Consider the following 21686-nt stretch of genomic DNA (forward strand, 5'->3'; position numbering starts at 1 on the left):
TGGTTGGCCAGCTTCTGAAGGTAAAGAGCAGTGTATTGGGCATGAGGAGACCCAGGCTCTGAGAACACCTCTGCTGCTGACTCTCAGTTACCAAGTTAGAGTTTCCTCATTTGTCAAATGAGTGGTGTGGGCTAGATAATCCGTAAGGTCAGTTTCAGTTCTAAAATCATGTGTTCTAAGGTTGCTTCCAGCTCTGACACTTTATGGCTTCCAGAGAGACCAGGAACCTTTACAATGTAGTAAAGGCCTTGTGTGTTGCCAATATGGAAGGCTGGCCTACAAGGATGATATAAAGGAATGGGTTAATGCAGGACTCTTTTTGCCTTTCTGTGACGCACTCTCTGCATTCAAGAACATGCCTCATAATTTAGCTGTTTTCAGCAGTGCAGCCCTGCACGGTGTGCCCATTCATCCATACAGCACAGGTAATTAAGTTGATATTCCAACACGGCTTCCCCTACTGACCTTTTGGAAACAATGTGTTTTGCTGCATCAACAAATTAACTGCAAATCAGGTGCTGTCCTAGTAAATATGATCTTCATATACTATGAATATACTTACTTATCTCATGCTGATGACAGATACAAACACCAACATTTAAAGATGAAGCACTGACAAAGGGCAAAGAACTGTTAATATTCTTGTAGGACCTTCATGTCAATTACTTTTTGGTGCTTGTCCTTCCTTGTGTTCCCATTTTACACACTTTACAACACTGATGCATCCACCACAGTTACTTGTCAGGATGAAGGCAGATGCAAACCACCTTCTGGCCCCATCGAAGTTTCCTTCTGCTGCAGAGTCCAAAAACACGTTCTTGAAATGAACAGCCCTGCTTCTGACCTAAAGCCCAGACCTTGTGAATGCTGATCACTTGTAACTCTGAAGGTACAATGAGCAAAGAGTCAAAAACTCGTGGAATCTTAACAGAAGGAACATAGAGTTTTCAAACAGAGAAACATACATTGTCAAAGTTACATGGAATTTAGAACATAGAAAGTTAGAGAATGTAGTCCTAGAGCTAAGAAGAGAATTTAGTCATAAAGCACAGAATGCCAGAATTTAAAGGGACCTTAAAAAAATAGAACTTTGACACAGGAAAGGACCTCAGAGGTTATATCATCCAAAATCCTTATCTGAAGTGTGAATTCCTTCTACAACATCTGTGATAAGTAATTGTGTACTCAAAGAAATATATACTAGAACTACTTTTTTTTATTTTAAATGATACCCTATGAGAAACCTATGAAACAAAAAAAAGGAGTACTAATCCCTACCATCCCCCATCCTAAGGGAAATGAGGAGATGTTCTCCCTGTAGGACTATCATCTCTGGAGGGTCCACTCACTGGAGAGAAAAGAGAAAGAATGGTGTGGGACCACCATGCTAAGCTGCATTCCAAGTGATTTTGAGAATAATCTGATAATAAAACACATGATGGTGACATCTTCCAGGGTCAAGACCAAAGGGAGAAAGGCAAAATCGTAGTGGGTAGGTATTAAAGACCCCCCTGGGACTATGGGGGGAAATATGAACTCCTCCACTAATTATGAGGACACCCTGCCATGGCATACACATCTCCTAAGGGATTCCAGCTGAGCCTGTTAACTAGCAGACATCTGGACTTAGATTAAAGCAGCATTTCACAGTTTGCACAGAGAAGGGTTTCATGTTCTATCTAGTAGAACATTCAACCTGAAGAGTAAGTCTTTCTTTTTCCTCCCTTCCCAAGCAAGGAGGTGTTGAGTGTTGGTGGAAGGGCCTGAGAGGAAATACTGGGGGTAGAAGCTCCCAGTTTGTTAGGATCATAGATTTCCCAAGTTCATAGAATCATAGAATTTAGAGCTAGAATGGACTTTAGAGACCAGCTAGATCACTCTCCTCATTTTACAGATGAAGAAATTGAAGCCCAGAGAAAGGAAGTGAATTGCACATCATCAGTAAACTAGGAATTAGCAGCAATGGGGGTTGAACTCCAACTTTCTGGCTCCAAATTCAGTACTCTTTTTACCAGTACAAGCTACATAAAGAGGAAGGAGGGGAGTATTCAGGATGTAACAGGACATATGATCTAGATTTCAAGTGAAAAGAGCCCTTTAACATCTTCTTATTCAGCATTTCTCAAACTCTTTGCTCTCAGGACCCCTTTGCAGTCTTAAAATTTATTGAGGACCTGAAAGAGATTTTATTTACGTGGGTTATATCAATCAATATTTATGATACTAAACATAAAAACAGATAAACTTTAAAATATTTCTTTATAACTTATTTTAAAATAACAATAAACCCATTACATTTTGACAAATAATATAATTTTTATGAAAAGTAACTTTTTTAATTAGTGAGAAGATTAGCATTGTTTTACATTCTGCATTCAATCTGTTGTGATATGCTGTTTTGATTGAAGTATATGAAGAAAATCTGGCCTCACATAAATATGTAGTTGGAAAAGGGATGAGTGTTTTAGGAGGCAGATAACATATTAGCATTATTATGAAAATAGTATTGACCTCAAGGACCTCCCAAAAAGATCTCAGGGACCCCTTGGAGTCCATAGACCACACTTTCAGAATTGCTTTTCTGATCTAACCCCTTCAGTTTATGGAGAAGGAAACAGAACCAGAGAAGGGAAATAACTAGGCTAAGGTCACTCTGCTATATCACCTTGCAGAACAAATTTTGGAGGATTAAGAAATCTCATGATGATCACAATAAAGCCCATGTTCAACACAACATTGCCATTTCAGGAATAGTATTTTTTAAAATTCATCACAATCCTACCAGCTTGTGAGCTTTTAGGATGGAAACTGGCTAAAGAAAAGAATATTAAAAGAAAGCCCTGCAAGAAGTAGCTATAGTCCAGAGCGTGGGAGTCAAGAGACCTGGGTTTTAGTCTCACTTCTGACCATCAACATGCTATGAAGCTTTGGGCAAGTCACCTCTCCTGTCTGGGTTTCTGTTTCCTCATCTCTAAAGTGGGACAACTAAACTCAAGAAAAAAATCCCTTCCAGTTCCAAGTCCTATTATTTCATTGGGGCAGGAGGTCACATGCAACAGCAGTTAAACAAAACAGAGATCCACTATTTCCTAGAACTGCCCATTATTTTCTAAAATAGATTTTTTTTTCATTTCTTTTGCCTTTACATCAGTCAGTCAATCAATAAAAATTCATTAAGGGCCTGCTCTGTGCCAGGCACTGTGGTAAGTGCTGGGGAGACAAGAAGAAACATCTTAATTTCCCCCTGCATCCCTCCCAACTTCCCAGAGAGCCATCCCTTATAACAAAAAATTTTAAGAAGAGAAAAAATCAGCAAAACCAATCAATACATCAGAAAGTTTGACAGTGTTCCACAGTGTTGAACCCCTGCATCTGCAAAGGAATAGGGTGATATATCTTCTTATATCTTTTCTTCAGGGCCAAGTAGAATCATTATAATTTCCCAACGTTCAGTTTGGGTTGTTTTGTTGTTGTTCTTTCCATTTACGTTGTTGTGGTCATTGTGTTTATTATTTTGCTGTCTCTGCTTGCCTTAATTTGCATCAGTTAATACAAGTCTTTCCATGCTTCTCTATAGTCATCGTGTTCTTTGTTTTATTATTTGTTATATCACAGTAATAGTTCATTGTCTTAATGTACCACAAATTATTTAGCCATTTACCCAATCACTGAACATATTTTGTGTCCAATTATTTGATACCATAAGGAGTGCTGCTACATGGTGTATATGAAAACTTTCTATTTGTCAGTGACCTCCTTATGGTTTATATTCCTAGTACTGGACTCTGGGTTAAAAGTTATGGACATTTTAGTCACTTTACATAATTCTAAGTTGGTTTCCAGAATTACTGATTCACTGCTGTACCAAAAATAAATTAGTGTGCCTGTCTTTTCAACACCTGTCCAATACTGACTATTCCCATCTATCTTTTGTCATCTTTGCCAATTTTCTGGGTATGAGGTGAAACCTCAGGATTATTTCATTTTGCATTTCCCTTATTATTAGTCATTTGAAGAATTCTTTCATATGGTTCTCAAGTTTTAAGTTCCTTTGAGAATTGTTTTGTTTTTTCATATACTTTGACCATTTATCTGTTGAGAAACAGCTTTTAGTCTTTTATATTTGTTAGTTATTTACATATCTTAGATATCAAACCCTTATTGTAGATATTGGATACAAAGACTTTTTTGTCCCAGTTGAGTACTCCCCTTCTTATCCTAAATTCATTAATTTTGTTTGGATAAAAGCTTTTCAATTTCATACAGTCAAAATTATCATTTTTATCTTTTGTAATTGCCTCTATTATTTGATTAAGAATTTATCTCCTAACTGTAACTATGAAATGTATGTGAAACTGGTTTTCTTCTAATTTTATGATATTATTTTTAATATTCAGGTCATGTGCCTGTATCCATTTTGAAAATATCGTGGAATATCAGTCAATCAACAACCATTTATCCTTGACCGCCTTCATTACAGCGAACTCTCCTTTGAGATTTACACTATACAAATTTGTCTTATCAACCAGTCCAGATCCTGATTGCTGCTAACTATACACTACCCTAATCCTGCCACACCCACCTGACATCTTTATTGTGATCTCTATTCCCCCTACCCTTTAGTTCTTCTTATGTGCACTAACTATACTATCAATTTCCTTGCCCACTTGTTCTTGAATAGGAATCCTCCCCCTTTCTATTATATAACTTCTTGGATTTTGTGGTTATATAAAAATATCGTTGATTTTCTGGGTTTATCTCATAGCTTACAAATTTGCTAAAGTAGTTAGTTTTCTTGATTAGTTTCATAGCTGATTCCCTAGGATTTTCTAAGTAAATCATCATATCATCAGCAAATAAGAATAGTTTTGTCTCTTTGCCTGTCTTTATTCCTTTAATTTCTTTCTCTTGTCTTACTGGTATTGCTAGCATTTCTAGAACTATATCAAATAATAGTGGCAAGAGAGGGCATCCTTGCTTTATTCCTGTATTTATTGGGAAAGTTTCTAGTGTTTCCCCATTGTATTGCTTGCTTTTGATTTTAGAGAGATACTTTTTCTCATATTAAAAAAATATTACTCTATGTCTGTACTAAAAAGGGCTTTTTTGTTTTTAGTATAAATGGATGTTGCATTTTGTGAAATGATTTTTCTGAATCTGTTGAGATCATCATGTAGTTTTTTCATGTTATTGTTTTTCATATAATTAAATATGTTAATCATTATCCTAATGTTGAACCATCTTTGCATCTTTGGTATAAGTGCAACCTGATTATACTGAATGATTTGAGGGGATAAAGTGCTGCAGTCTTTTTGTCCTGGTTTTATTTAACTCTGTATTTTTTAATGATATTGATCTATAGTTCTTTCTTTATCCTACCCTAATTTAGGTATTAGGACTATATCTCATAAAAGGAGTTTGGTAAAATTCTCATTTTTGAGAACAATTTATTAAGTATTATTTATTATGTTCCAATTGAAGAATGCCAATGCTTAAAGGACTCCTAAAACATGGTGGAGTATTAGAATTGAATTGTACTTCTTTCTTCTGCCCCTTTTGCCTGGCCTTTTACAAAGTACCATCCTCTTTATAGGCAAAGGAGGCACTAGTTTATCATGTTTTATTATTGACTGCCTGGATAGGTGGGGTTTGTGCCCTAGAATTGGAGGAGGAGAAGAATGAACTGGATCACACTTAGGAAGTTGTGTAGCATTTCAGTTTTCCCAAACTGCTCTCTGCCACAAAAGGACATTTTTTTAAACACCATTATTGTCTTCATGATGCTGTGTGCTTATGAATCATGGAATGCCATGATTTTGGATGGGTCAAAATTGCGGGTGGCCCAAAGAACAATGGAAAGATGCATCATGGATATAATTAAGCCACAGTCTAATGTCACCTATGACTTATAAGAAGGTCAGATTTTGACTTGTATTTAGATGACCTAGATGTGAGTCCCAGTTCTATCACTTAGAATATTTGATGCTTTGGGTGAATCAGTTCTTCCTGGGACTCAGTTTCCTCATCTACAAAATTAGAGGATAAGACCAAATGATCCCTGGCATCCATTTTGGCATTCAAATTCTGTGGTTCTGTAGAATAGGGGGTGGGCCAGTCATTTAGCAAGTCTGAGGGATAACAGATGGACAGTCCCAAGAGCTGCACTGGTACCTGTGAAATATTAAAGGGACAAGAGGAAGAACTCTAACAAATTGTTTGGCTCTTCAGTGGAGAATTTGTGGAAGAATATAGACAAAAATAACATGGACTAAAAAGACGTGGAAAAAATTACAATTCACACCAATAGAAGGGGAAAAAAAGAAAGGAAGCAAGCAAGCATTTATGTGCCAGGTACTGTGCTGAACACTTTACAAATACTATTTCATTTGATCTTCACAACAACTTTAAGGGATAAGTGCTATTATTATCCCCATTTAGCAGTTGAAGAAACTGAGGTAAACAGAGGTTAAGTGACTTGCCAAAGGTCACACAACTAATAAGTGTCTCAGGCTAAATTTGAATTCAGGTTTTCCTGACTCCAGGCCCAGTGCTCTATCCATTGTACCACCAGCTGCCTTTGGAGAGGGTATTCATGCTAATGATGTCATGGAGCCAGCAAAGCATGGAAGTATGAAGTTGCAGAGCAGAGGTGAGAATAACCTCTCTCTTGAGCCTCACCTTTCCCTGCGGGACAGTATTTGCTGGATATTTGTTAGTGAATTCAACCAAATGTTACCTCAGTACTAAAAGTATGGAGGATAGTGGAGAATTAGGGGGGAGAGAGAAATGGAGAGATATAGCTCAGAGGTATAGGAGCATGGCAATAGGTTTGATAAGTGTGTTGAACATCTCACTAGAACATTAGGAAATGTCTATTTATCTCAAATAACCTTTACAGGTAGGAGATTAAACCTGATTTTCTCAAAAGTCCTTTCCACCTGTGGCATTCCTTTAAGGGCCCTTCCCATGTTCCAAGATTCCTTCTAGCTCTTATATTTATACCATTTCCTAGCTAAAATTATATAAATGAAATGAAGACTCAAAGTATTTTTATCTACATTCTTTCTCTAGCATAGCATGAAGGAATTTAGGTCCTAAATTTTATATACACACACATTTTATATATCTATATATCTATATCTGTATATCTATATGTCTAGATAGATAGATAGATAGATAGATATAAAATGAAAAAAAGTAACTCCTAACATTTAGAAATGTCCCAAAATTCTAGTGAACTTCCTCATTACACAATGAAATTCCCATCAGTGGAAGTGTTCAAGTAAAGATTGACCATTCACTTGTCAGGGATGTTATATGTTAATATCTCAGGTAAGGTTTATAGCAGATGGCCTCAAATCCTTTCCAACTTTGAGATGGTGTGACTCAATGAAATAGTATCTTGACCTAGGGAAGAAACCTATTTTCTCCATTTTTTCTCATCACTTCTTGTGATGTTAGGGAAAATAGACTGATGCGGTGTGAAGAGCATAAGACCTACAGAGAGTACTTTGATTTGAGCTATGGTTCTGCCACCAACTTGCTGTGTGACATTTGCTAACTCATGTCATATCTCTGGGCCTCAATTTGCTTTTCAGTAAATAGAGGGAGCTGATCTAGATCATCTCTAGGCTTCTTTCTAGATCTAACATTCCATGTTCTATGGCCCCTTCCCACTTTGAAATACTAGGTTCTATGATGGCCAAAAAAAAGTGGGAGAATTGAGCTTCCTGAGACCCTTTGGGTCAATGCAATATTATCTAATTGACAGTGAAGGGAGATTAACAGTAAAGAGTTCATTGACTTCTTTCAGCATTCTCTGTGTCCCAGATTCCTATCTATAGGTTCCTAGCCTGGTTGCATCATAACAAAAGATCCTTTAAATACAAATGAGGTATTTTAAAAATACTCTTTGACTAAATGAAGCTACAATCCTGCCAACTAGAATTCTGAAGGTTCAGTAACATTAACTGGACCTGTGTACAATTTTAAACAGCTCAATAGGACCTAGTTATATTCCCATAGAAATATATGCCAAGTCTACTGATCATAGTATTATTTAAAGTACTTCTAATTAGCTCCTATCAACCTAGTTAGTTAAATTGTACAACACTAGCCACGTGACCCAGGGCAAACCACTCAACTTCTGCCTCGGTTTCTTCAAATGTAAAGTGGGGATAATAATAGTATCTACCTCACAGAGCTATCATGAGGGTCAAATGAAATAATATTTGTAGAGTGCTTAGCACAGAACCTGGCACCTAATAGGTGTTTAATAAATATTTGTTCCCTTCCTCTCTCCTTTTCATCTTTTTCAGTAAGGTTCAGGTAGAAATGGCTCTGGTTCCAATTGTTATTCTATGATTCTATTATATTCTTGTATAGTTAATGCTCTAATAAGTAGATAAAATAACTGCTTTTTGTAGTTTACTAAAAGTGTTAGAATATAAGTTTATCTTCTATAAACTCACTGAAAACTTCAAGACAACTACAGTAGCAAATAGGAAAATGGTTGGGTACCTCATCCTATTGAGCTCCTATGCTAGGTCTCTATTTTCTTTTAAGTTTTTTATGCCATATAGCTCAGCATGAGTATTTAGCATGGTGACATCTATTAAAAACATTCTAATTTTGTGTGGATCAATGTTACACGTAAGTGATTGTAAGCTTCAATCTCTGAGAATATTACAGAAGCAGTACAGTTTATTAGTTGAGTTTTTCAGGATGTTTTAAGGTCTGTATTCATAGTACGTGAAATGGTCATCTTTCCCTCCATAAAAGATAAGCAAGCTTCTGGTGTGTGATTCTAGCGAAATGTCTTACAAGCTATTTGAAAAGAGCTAAATATTTACTGTCTGAAATGACGTGTCACACAATTTCTACTGTTTCTTTGCATAATCTACACTGATCCTTAATTCCAGGCTCCTTTGAAATAACCCTTTTATAATATTTGGTGCTGACAACTTACTCCTGGATTGCCATCATAAACCTCTCCATTTCCATAAAGAAATTATCATCATTATAGTTGTTGTTGCTGCTGCTACTTCTGTTACAACTAGTTATTTTTATTCTGAGTTTCCATTTCCAAGGCAGGCAAACCGCTTGTAGGAGTTGTGTGGTGTGGAAAGCATGCCAGACCTGAGAGTCAGCAGACATACATTTAAGACCCCGCCCCTCCCCCGATTGGCCCCTGCCTCTTTGGGCAAATCATTTTATTTCTTGGAGTCTCAGGTTCCTTATCTATAAAATGGGAATAATCATCTTTGCCCTGCCTACCTCTCAGGGCTGTTGGGAGAGATTATGGATGTAAAGCATGTTACAGCCATATAAAAGTGAGTAGTTTATGGTAATTATGAGTGATAATAATTCCACCAGTTTTCAGGTAGTCCTGGGAGGGATACTTTGCTTGGCCCTATTGATTTCCATAGGAAAAGCTGAATGCCTTGTTTAAATTTGCCTAACCTAATCTTTTTTCCCTGGGCTGAGCATAAAGAGAATTGAATGTTCTTGGTGTGTACTGATGGTTTCAGTTTCCACTTCCAGCTTCAAAGACCCTGTCCTCCTCGGCCTCCTCCTCCAAAGATACACCGCTGGGCACAGCCCGTGAGTAGCTGGCAGTTTTGCCCCCCTCACCCCTACTTAACACTGTCTGAACTGCACTCTTTAACAGCATTCATTACTAAGCCTGGGCAGTTTGGATTTGCCAATAAGTTTCCTCCTCTGTGTGGCACAACCTAAAACTTGCATTTCGGTTCTCCTCTCTCTCTCTTTTTCTTGACAAGTTCTGTGAGGCAGATGAGAAGGTGGCTGGGCTGCTGTATGTGCTGTGTTTTCTTGGCATGGGTTTTGTTTTGATCAGATCCTGAGAATGGTATAGAGGGAAGAATCCTGGATGTGGAGTGGGAGGAATAATCCCAGTTTTGACACTCAGTAGATATGTAGGCCTGGGCAAGGCATTGGACTTCTCTGACTCAGTATCCTCCTCTGTAAAATGAATGCGTTGGTAAAAGGGTGATATGATACAATAAAAAGAGCACCAAATTTGGAGTCAAAAGACCTGGGTTTATATCTCAGCTCTGCCTGCTTACTAGCCTTATAACCTTGAAGAAGTCATTTCCCCTCTATGTGCTTCAGTTTCCTCCTTTGTCAAATGAGGAATGGGGGAAAAGCTGGACTAGGTGGTCTCCAGGATTTGTTTGTAAGTCATGTGATTCCCTGACCAAATGTTCTCTCAGATCCCTTACAGCTCTAAATGGGGACATCATGGGCTAGTAGGAAGAGAGCTCGACTTGGAGTCAGGCTATCTGGGTTCAGCTTCCAATTTACAATTCAAACTCTGTGCCTCAGTTTCCTTGACTATAAAATAGGGATAGTAACACCTAACTACCTACATCATGGGCTGTTCTGAAGAAAGTGCTTTGTAAACTTCAGAGTGCTAGACAAGTATGATCTATCATCATTATTAAATCCTATGATGTTTTAGCCCATGAGCTTTAAAGCCATATATGAAAAGACTTAATTTTACAAAAGTAGCAAGAGTCTGGCAGCAGAGTCCACAGTTTCTCCAGATACTGGTTTGGAAATGCATTCGATGCCTTCTGTTTTGTGGGAAGTAAGCTCCATCCAGAGACTATCAAGCCTGCCCAAGTGGAGGCAGGCGTTTCTTTGCCTTTAGGAACAGTGCAGAAGTAGAATGAGCTCCATTTAAAATGCAAGACAAAGAGCAGGGACCTGTTATAAGAGTTGTCTGGGATGAATGTGGGGCAATAAGTTATTTGTAGGGGAGGAAACCATTCACTATGACCTATGTTAATAACCTATATCTGATTGCTTACAGTTTCAGGGACGAAGGGAGTTGTTTTGGAACTCAAAATTTTTTTTAAAAAATATGTAAAACTTGTTTTAACATGTAATTGGGGAAAAATAAAATGTTGTATATATTAAAAAATTATAACCTACATTAATCATTAAAATGTTAGCTAGAACCAGAGAACAGAGTTGGAAGAGATCTTAGAATACATAATGGTATATCTTTCCAGATCTTGGACTATGGAGTGCTAAAACATAGAACACAGAATGTCAAAATAGAATCTTAAACCCCTCCTTGGAGATCATCTAATCTAGTCCTTTTCCCATGGTATTGGGTGTGGGTGTGTTGGGGAGGGCGGGGGCGGGACAGTGAATTGATTGCTAGCTTCCTAGTGATTAAAAATTTCCAAATCTAGACTCTAGAACTTGTGAAAGCTATGGAGACTGTATTATGGCAGGGGATCTGGTTCATTAGCATTGTCTCATTTTTAATCATTGGTGCATGTCACTCATTCTCTTTTACATTCCCCTTTTCCAGTTTGGGTGTTCCATAATCTGTGATGTAGGTGTCAGTTTCCTTTCTGTTCTCAGTGTATGTATGTGTACCTGTTAGTGAATATGCACATTTTTACTATGATTCTAATGTGTGGGGTGATGCTGGGTTGAATATGATGGAATTATAGATCACCTTCAACTAACTGGACACTAATCAGTTTTGGAAAGTGCATCAAAATGCTTGGGTTTGTAGCCCACCTCTGGTGCTTGCTAGCTGGGTGACCTTAGGCAAATCAATTAACTTATCCTGAAATCAGTTTCTTTAGCTGTAAAATAAGGTTTGATGAAATTATTCTAAAATACTTTTTCACTCTAAATCCAGTAAACTGGTGCCACCAATTAACTTGAAAGCTTCTGCTCCCTAGTTTTGTTTTTATTAATTTATTTTGATTTATCAACAGTCACTTCCATATGCTTTTGAGTTTAAAATTTTTTTCCCATTTCCTCTCCACCACCCTCCCCAAGATGGCGCACAATCTGATATAGGCTGTACATATACATTCCTATTAAACATATTTTCACATGAGTAATGTTAAGTAAAAATTAGAACAAATAGGAGGAACCACCAGAAAGGAAACAAAACTCAGCAGAAGAGGGGAAAAAAATAGCAAATAGTATGCTTTGATCTGCATTCAAATTCCATAGTTCTTTCTTTGGATGTGGACAGCATTTTACATCATGAGGCCTTTGGAGATGTCTTAGATCTTTGTATTGCTGGGAGGGTTTAAGTTTATCAATATTAGTCATCGCACAAGGTGGCTGTTACCGTGTACAACATTCTCTTGGTTCTGCTCACTTTACTCAGCATCAGACCATACAAGTCTTTCCAGATTTTTCTGAAGTCAGCCTGTTCATCATTTCTTATAGCACAATAGTTTTCCATTACATTCATATACCACAACTTGCTCAGCCATTCCCCAATTGATGAGCATCCTCTCAATTTCCAATTGTTTGCCACTGCAAAAAGAGCTGCTATGAATATTTTTGTGCATGTGGGTCTTTTGCCCATTTGTATGATCTCTGGGATATAGCCCTAGAAGTGGTATTGCTGGGTCAAAGGGTATGCACATTTTTATAGCCCTTTGGGCATAGTTCCAAACTGCTCTCCAAAATGGTTGGATCATTTCACAACTCCACCAACAATGCATTAGTGTTCCAATTTTCCCACATCTTCTCCAACATTTATCATTTTCCTGTTTTGTCATGTTGGCCAATCTGATAGATGTGATGTGGCACCTCAGAGTCGTTTTGATTTGCATTTCTCTAATCAATAGTGATTTGGAGTATTTTTTCACATGACTATAGATTCTGCCCCCTACTTTTAAGAAGCATTAGTATGGTGGAATGAAAAGAGCCAGATTTAGAACTAGAAGGAACCTGGAAGATTGGCTTATCCAATCCTTTCATTTTACCGAGGAGGAAATTGAGGGCCCTATAAAGTTAAGTGACTTGCCTGGGGTCATATACTAGTCCTGGTCGGGATTCAAACCCAGGCACCCTAACTCCAAATTCAGTGTTCTGAAACTTGAATTCAAATCCTGTCTCTGACACTTCTAGCTCTGTAACACTGGAAATTTCACCTAACTCCCATGAGCCTCAGTTTCCTCATCCATAAGTCAGAATAATAATTATCTTGTACTCCCTACTTCACAGGCTGGTTGTGAGGGAAGTCTTTTGTAAATCTTAAGCATTCTATAAATGTTAATTATTATTGAAAATGCCTTAATAAAGATAGTAACAATAAATAATAATAAACTTCATTCAGAGCACTAAAGGACTAAACCTTTTGCCAACTTTTGTAAGCCATAGTTATCCAATGAGTGGCCCTTTGGAATTTTACTCATTGAGGTCTTTGTTAGTATAATCCCTTTAATAATCCTGAAGGTATAGAGGAGGGGCAGGGAGGCATCTCTGGGCAATGTGATTCAGTTGTTTCCATTTGAATCAAAGCAGGTCTTGCTAGCTCTATTTAATCTTTCAGCTGCAGTACATTACAGCTGTTGGTATGATCTGTTCATGTCAACTGTTTCTGCTCCCTCTGTGATTGATAACAGGTTAGGAGAGTAAACATTGCCGTAAGAAAAGCACCAGTTGTATTTCAGCTGCCTACATTAAAGTGCTAGTGGAACAGTGGATTCTACAGGAGCAAACTGAGATGATTAGAACATGCTTCTGATGCCAAAATGCACTTCTGTTTACATTGAACCTTATTTGGAATTTATTTGTTCTGTCATTTCTCTCCCATCCCACATGCCTTTTCATCCCCCTGGGCAGTGTAGGCTGCACTTGATGGTGTGACCTTGAGCAAGTCACAATCTGGACCTTACTTTTCTCATCTTTAAAATGAAGAGTTTGGACTAGGTGGTCTCTTAAGGCTGCTTCTAGTTCCAACAATGGGGCAACGGCCCAAAGTTGGAAGAAGCAAGAGATGTGTGTGTAATTTGGGTCCCCAAAGCTCCCAGAACAGAATCAGTCATCCTAGGAATCCTTACTCTTTGTGACTTAAATGGAAGAGTACATTTATGAGAATCTTAGTAATGGAAACCCTAGGGGTTGCAAACAGGGCTGCACATACTCCTTTGTCAAAGCTCCAAAGCTGCCATGTCCATAGCTGCTCTTGTATAAATGAGATAGAAAAAAATAGGGACTCATAAGAACCTTACAACTAGAGGGAACCTTTGTGATCATTATGGCCACCCCCCCTCATTTTACAGATGAGGAAACTGAGGCTACAGAAGGAAAAAGCTTTTCCCAGGTCAAACAGTAATAGAGGTAGGAACTGAGCCCAACCCAAGGTCTCCCCACCCAATATCATTTGCGCAAGACCATGTCATCTTCCCTCCTTGAACTTGTGGATGGCTTTGCTTTCACCAAATATTGAGGGTGAAAGTTTTACCTAGCAAGGCTCATTATATAACAAGCCCCTTTGGTAGGAGGGGCTCGATCCACAGCCTAGGGAGTTGGGGGGGTAGCTTTGTACCAAATCACCTATGGCTGAGGTTCAAATGTTACCAGGATATTTGGATTTTCTTTATTTAAAAAAGGAAGAAGAAGAAGAAAGCATTGAAAATGTCATCTGTACTAAAGGCTAGTGGGGGTTGGGGGGGAGGGGGGAGTGGAGGAGGAAGGCTCTCCTGACTGCATGTGAAGCTCTTTATAAGCGTCGTATTTATTATTTCTCTCCCCCTCTCTCCCCATTAAAATCAAATGTACTCGGTGCTTTTGTATTCAATACACATTTAACCCTGCCGACTTAGATTTCTCAGGTTTTAAATCCAGTGGGGAATTGGCTAGTTTCCCAACTTTCCCCTGAAGTCCCCCTTGAACAGGGCTCTAAATCCTTCTTAGCATTTTCTCCCCTGACACTGCTGGTCTCATAACACTGGTGGGGCCGTGTGTGTGTGTGTGTGTGTGTGTGTGTGTGTGTGTGTGTTTTCCCCCAACCCCCCCCCAAAAAAGAAAGCATAACCAGAAAGGTGAAAGTGTTCACAGCATGCTGACAAGCCAGCTTTGCACGTCATCTTCCTTTTGCAGCTTAATTAAACACTTTTCCTCTGTATGTATCTCCCTCTGTGTCTGTCTCCCCTCTCTGTGTCCGTCTCTTTCCCACTCACCTCTCTCCATTCTCTGCCCCTTCATTTCTCTCTCCCTTTCCCTTGTCCACTGCCTCCTTTTTCCTCAGTCCCTTTTTTCTCTTTCTTCCCCTTTGTGCCCCTCTCTCCATTTCATCTTTATCTCTCCTTCCTTTCCTCTCCCTTTCTATCCCCTTACACATCCCCCTTCCACTCTGTGTGTCTCTTCCCTTCCTATTCCTGGTTATCTCTTCTCCTCCCCTTCTCTCTTTCCCTTTCTTCTCTCTCCCTTCCTCTCTTTCTCTTCCTCCACCACTCTGTCCTCCTTTTCTTTCTTTCTCTCCCTTCCCCTCCACCCTTTCTCTGCCATCTTTCCCCCTCCTTCATCTCCCTCTCTGCCCCCCTCTCCACTGCTTCCCCCCTTCTCCCTCTCTCTGTCCCTCTCTGTCCCCCTCGCCTCTCCCCCTCTCTGTCTGTTTTATCATCCCTAATGAAGCAGTCTCTTCCATCGATCCTGCTGATTGCCAGCCCCATTCCTTTTGTTTGTTGGCACTGAGCCATTCAGCTGCACTCTGACAGCTCAGCTCGTCTAATTAGCTCTGTTGTTCTTTTCCCCATGTTTCACCACGTTGCAAGTTCAGTCGAAGTTGCCACAAACTTAATCCTTCCATTCTAGCTCTAAGTTCACATTCTTAAGCTGCCTTTATTGTAGAGAGGAACAGCCTTGTGTAAGGACTGATCCCCCAGACCTTCACATCTGACCTTTCCTGCAGCCTCCCCACTCCCATCGCCTCCAGGAGCAGCTGCAGGCAGCCTCAGCCCTAGGAGCTTCTGCATCATCCTGGCCCTCCACTCCTCCTTTGAAATAATAACAGCATATCCCATTTCTATAGCACTTTGCTCACCGCAACAGAGATTAATAGTAGTAGTTCCTATCTCTGTAGTGCTTTACCATGTACAGGGAGTTTTTCTCACCACAGACATGTGAGAGAGTGCAAGGAAGATAATCCCTATTAGCAGTGTGGTACAGTGGAAAGAATGCTGAATCTAGAGCTCAGAAACCTAGTTTTGAATTCCAACTCTGACACATATTAGGTGTGTGACCCTGGTTATTCTGTTGGTTAACTTCTGGACGGAAGTCAGTTAACTTCTCTGAACCTCAGCTTCCTCTATGTAGTGGGAATAATTATATTTATATTACCTGCCTCGCAGGGTAATTATGAATAAAGTACTTTAAACCACTCTAGAAATGTGAATGGTTATCCTTGTTATGTACAGGTAGAGAAAGCAAGGCTCAAAGAGGTTTGATAATAACAATAGTCCCGATTGCTATTGCACTTAGTGCTTTCTTTACATCAACCGTGGTAGCAAGTGTTATGATGCCACAACATAAGGATTATTATCCCCGTTTTGTAGATAAGGAATCTGAGACAGTGCTAACACAGCCTAACCATAAAGCAAGCTAGTAGAAGGGTCACAATTTAAATCCAGACCTTACTAACTCCAAACCCATTGCTTTTTCCATCACACTCAAGTTGTCCATCATTCCCAGAGTGTGATAATCCCTGTGTCATTTTCTAGACTTAGGTATACATATCGACAAGGATTTAAACAGGATCCAGCCACTGTCTGGGCTGGGAGGGTTTAGACACAGGTGTTAGAATGTATCTGAGCACATGGGGAAAACCATCAATTCCAGGTTCACTTTTTGTTTTAGTTGTTTTTCCTTTTTTTTAGTGGGGTGCGGGAATGATGTTGATATCCCCATAATTGTTTTCTTTCCTTTTTCGGCCATCATGGTACAGTAGAAAGATCCCTAAGGTTTATAATGAGCCAAAATCGGTGAGGAAATAGAAGAATAAGAAGAGGTTTGGGGCTTGCAGCAGGGCAGTGGTGGTTATTTGTTGGTTGGCTGGTCAGGTTTGGTTTTTTTTCGATAGTTGCCATTTGGGAGAAAAGGAGGTTCAAAAAAGGAGTGAAAGAGTTGGCTAAGATTCTGATAACAAAGCATGGAGAGAAGGCAGAACCACTCAACTCTTATTTCACTTCTGTTTCTTTGCCAAAGAAAATGATCCTGGTACTGGAAAGGACAGAATAAATGTAGCTAATAGGCAGTTGAAATGGAACATAAATAAGAAAGTGCCAACCTGCCCTTAGTGAGTTCAGGTTACCAGGAATGGGTGAACTACATCCCAGGATGGTGAAAGAACTGATGGAAGCAATTGCTGACCGCTCTAAAAGATCTTCAGGTAACTGAGAAGAATGGGAAAGGTGTTTAGGACTGAGGAAGAGCAAATGTCCTGATTCTCAAAAAGTGAGAAGAGAGTCAGTATTAATCCAGCAATTCCTTGCCTTTTTTTTTGTATCATGGACCCTTTTAGCAGTAGGGTGAAACCTGGGGACCCTTTTTCAGAATGTGTTTGAAAATATAACATAAAATGCATATGGAAGAAACCAATTATATTGACATGTGGTCATCAAAATTTTTTTTTTTAAGTTCATAGACTCAGACTAAGAACCCCTTGCTAAACCATAGTCCAGTCAGATTGACTTTGTTTCCTGGAAAAAATCTAAATGGATTTTTAAAGGAAAGGTCAATGAACATCTAGAAAAGGAGATGTGATTACAAAGAACCAGTATGGCTTGACCAAGCACAGGCCATGTATGGCTAGCTTCATTTTCTTTTTTAACAGGACTACTAGATTGGAAGATTAGGGGAACACTGCAAATATAGTTTTCTTGGAATTTAGTGAAGCGTTTAACAAAATCTGTCACACTGTTGTTATATACAGTATGGGCTAGGCGATCATCTGGGTAGGTAGATTCCTCACTAGCTGAATGGCTGAACCTAAAGAGTAGACATTAGTGGTTCAATGACAGCTTGGAAGGACGTGTCTAATATATTGAGTCAGGGATCTGTGCTATGACTTACATAAAGGCATAGATGACATTCTTACCAAATTTTCAGATGACCCAAAACTAGGAGACATAGCCAGAATGTTGGACTAAATCTAATAAGATGAATTTAATTCCTACAATTGGGTTCAAAAAACTAACTTCACAAGTATAAAGTGAGGGAAATGTGAGTAGATAGCACTTTATCTGAAAAAAAGATTGGGAGGTTTAAGTGGCCTTGTAAGCTCAATATTAAATTGACAGTTGAAAATGGAAGCTTAAAAAGTTAGCTCAGGGCAGCTAGCTGGCGTAGTGGATAGAGCTCTGGCCTTGGAATCAGGAGGACCTGAGTTCAAATCTAGCCTCAGACACTTACTAGCTGTGTGACCTTGGGGGAGGCATTCTGGTCCAACTGTAGGGAGATGGTGATGTTTCTGAACACAAGACTCCTACTCAGAGTGCATTGGGATCATTATATTCTGTTCTAGGAGCCCCATGTTAGAAAGGCCATGAATAAGATAGAGCATAGGAGAGAGCCAGGATGGTGAAGGGCTGCATGGTCACGCCATAGAAAGATTGGTTGAATGGCCTGTGAATGCTTAGCCAAGAGAAGACTTGTTGGGAGGAAATGATAGTTTTCTTCAACTGTTTGAAGTGCTGCCATGTAGAAGAAGAATCTGACATGTTCTGCGTGGCCCAAGGCAGCAGAACCAGAAGCAATGAATGAATGGAAGCTGCAGAGAGAGAAATGGAAGCTTAGGATAAAGATAAACTTCCTAACCATGCAGTCTACCCAGAATTAGAGTGGGCTACTTCTAGAAGTCTTCAAGCACAGACTGGATGACTACTTATCATCAAAACTGTAGAAGGAACTCTTGTTCAGATCATAATGGAGCTGGGTGACTTCTGAGGTCCCATCCAGTTTGAAGATTTGGGGAATTCTCTTACCTATGCCAGAGTCCTGTTTCTGCTATTTGCTGACTGTATGACCCTGGCCAAGGCATAGTATTTCTCTGACCCTCATCTTCTCACATCAGTAACATGGTAGTAATAAAGCTTGTTCTCTCTCTAAAAGTTATTATTGACCTCCCTCAGTCTCAGTTTCTTCATGCCTACAATGGTAAAACAATCATTGCCTCGCTACTATATAGGGTTGAGGGTTTTTAGATATTATATTAGGGGTGGGTGTGTGTGTAAAAATTAGGTGTATGTATATGTATATGGCATATATGTACGTGATTATATGAATATATATAAATATATAAATATGTGTATAAAGCATATTCTGTCTAAATGTCAACTATTAACATTACTGTTCTAAAAATGTTTCTCCTTCCCTTCTTTGCACAGGTGAGGGACTATGAGTGTGGAACACTGTGTATATACTTCCAAGCTTATACTGTCAGTCTTGGCTAATTTATTAGTTCTGCTAAATTCCATTTTTTCCTCTCTATTTTATTCAAATTTGCAGAGTAAGGGAGGAAAGGGATATATCTGAAATGAATATGATCCAAAAACAAATCAGTAATTTTTTTACATAACAAAGTTTCAATAGTATACATATATATCTGTGTGTGTGTGTGTGTGTGTGTGTGTGTGTGTGTGTGTGTGTACACATACACATACATACATACAGAGAGAGAGAATGTTTTGGATTTGGAAATTGTAGCTATTTTGGCCAGAGAGAAAATGTGTAGCTCCACAGCTCTATTATTTGACCATAACCCTTATAATAATTAATTTCTGTGGTGTTTTAAGTTATACAAAGCCCTTTCCTTTCAACCACCCTGTGAAGTAGTTAGTGCAAGGATTATTCCCATTTAATAGATGGTAAACTTGAAGCTCAAGGAAGTTCTCATACGTAAGAATTGATAGAGCTTGGACTGGAAGCAAAGTCTCTTGACCCTCATGTCTACCACTGTGTTCACTATGCCATATTATGTCTGTCTTCCTTCATCATAATGTTAAAAGACAGTTGTTTGTAATATAAAGCAGACTACTTTCTATCTGAAAATATGGGTTGCAAATCATTTAGGGCATAAAGTGATTTGGAAACCTTACATTCTTTGTGGATTCCTAGTGAGCTATAGAGAAATTCTTTCTGAAGGAAGCTGTTTCAGAAATGAGTAGTCAGCAAAATCTTCCTCCTTGCTGAAGACCAATGGCCAGCATTAGAAGATGAGATTGGAAATCTGGATGTTTTCATTTCTGATATTGCTCTTCCTCCCTTCTAATATTTTCCCCTGGACCTTAACCAGACACACCACTGCCCTATACTTCCAAAGGGCATAGAGACAGGAATCTTGTTTATGTATGTTCATTCACTAGCTCTATCACGCAGTTCACATCCCTGAGCCGCAGTTTCCCCATATAAAAAAATTGAGACAATGATCTTTGTACTGCTTCATAATGCTGTTGTGAGAAAAACAAAGCGCTTTCATAAGCCTTAAAGAAATGAGCGTTATTTTCATTGCCCCAAATGCAAGCTTTTCTTTGGCATGTGACCCCATGTCTTTGACAATTGAATTTCTTTCCTTTCTCCAAAGACCAGCTCAAATGCAACCTCTTCCAGGAAAGCTTCCCTGATCAACCCACCCAAAACTGATTCTTCATTTCCCAATCCCTCTGACTTCTTCAGTCAATCAACCATGAAGTATTTATTGTGTTCCTATGCGCCAGGCATTGTGCAAGGTGCTGGAGATAGATAAAAAGGAAACAGTCTCTGTCCTCAAGGAGATTACATTTAATCAGAAGAAACAACATGGACACTCAAGTCAATAAGAAATATATCCACTAAGTAAATACAAAGCAATTTGGGGGAAGAGAGGAGTGCTGGCAGCTGGTGGGAGGGAGTCCAGAAAGACCTCGTGCAGAAAGATGACAGGAGCTGACTTTGGAAGGAAGCTAAAGATTCTGAGAGTCGGGGGGAGGAAGGGGCACACCTCAGCTATGTGGGCAGCCTGCAGAGGCATGGAGGTGAGAGAGACATTGTCATGTCTAAGGAACACGAACCAGGCCAATTTGATTGGAATGTAGAATGCACGAAGGAGAAAGTAATGTGTAACTTAATAAACCTGGAAAGAGAAGCTGGAGTCAGTTTGGGAAGAGCCATACCTTATTATCACATTCTACATCACGTCAGTTATTTATTATTTGTATCTATGTCTCAGCTCCCTCACTACTAGATTGTAAGGCTGAGAGCTGGGACTGGGCTTTTTTTCATCTTTCTATGCCCAGCACTGAGCACGATGCTCTGTAGAGAAGAGGCACTTTAAAAATGTTTGTTAAATTGAGCCATAGGACCCTTTCTCTTGGGCTGTCCTTGTCCATTGAGTGTGGAATAAGCAGACTATTTTCCACATGTAAAGTTTTGCATGGGGAGACATCATGAGCTTCCCCACTGCATGCTGAGTGCAGGCTTATGACAACCCCCTTCACCAAGTCTGTACTCAGAGCTTTGGTGGGTTGATCTAAGATCTGCTAGAGCTTCTGCTCCACACATTCTTCAGGGCCCGGAATGACCACCCCACCACAGAGATATTAGAGTAGTCTTACTCTTTCAGCAGTCTTTGTTTTTTACACATCTCAGTTCAAATCGTAATGCTTTTATTCACTGGGAGGAATACTTTAATGGCAAGAGACCTGAACTTTAAGCCAGGTCACTTTGACTCCTAGGGCTACTATTTACCATTCCTATGACCTTGGACAAGTGTCTTCCCTGAATTCCTGGGCTGTTGTAAGGACCAAATGAGATGATAAATGTAAATGACTTTCTAAACCTTTAAAACACTATAAACATCTAGCTGACTATTTTTTTCCCGCTGTTCTTTTTGCCTTTGTCACTTCTGTCATTGA

At 39.2% G+C, this 21686-nt stretch overlaps 1 protein-coding gene across 7 annotated transcripts in view; it reads left to right on the forward strand.

Annotated features, from left to right (window-relative positions):
- Positions 1–21686, forward strand: part of DENND1A (DENN domain containing 1A) — a 691139-nt gene that overhangs the window by 630456 nt on the left and 38997 nt on the right. For 4 of the 7 annotated variants that reach the window (XM_078150133.1, XM_020967516.2, XM_020967513.2 and 1 more), the window contains one exon: positions 9544–9603. The exons of the other annotated variants lie outside the window; for them this stretch is intronic. In XM_078150133.1, the coding sequence (XP_078006259.1) occupies positions 9544–9603 (60 nt within the window). The remainder of the gene's footprint in view (positions 1–9543; positions 9604–21686) is intronic. 7 annotated transcript variants of the gene reach the window in all.

Source organism: Phascolarctos cinereus, unplaced genomic scaffold (assembly GCF_003287225.1).
Source record: "Phascolarctos cinereus isolate Bilbo 61053 unplaced genomic scaffold, phaCin_HiC Scaffold_2;HRSCAF=192, whole genome shotgun sequence".
Lineage (NCBI taxonomy): Eukaryota > Metazoa > Chordata > Mammalia > Diprotodontia > Phascolarctidae > Phascolarctos > Phascolarctos cinereus.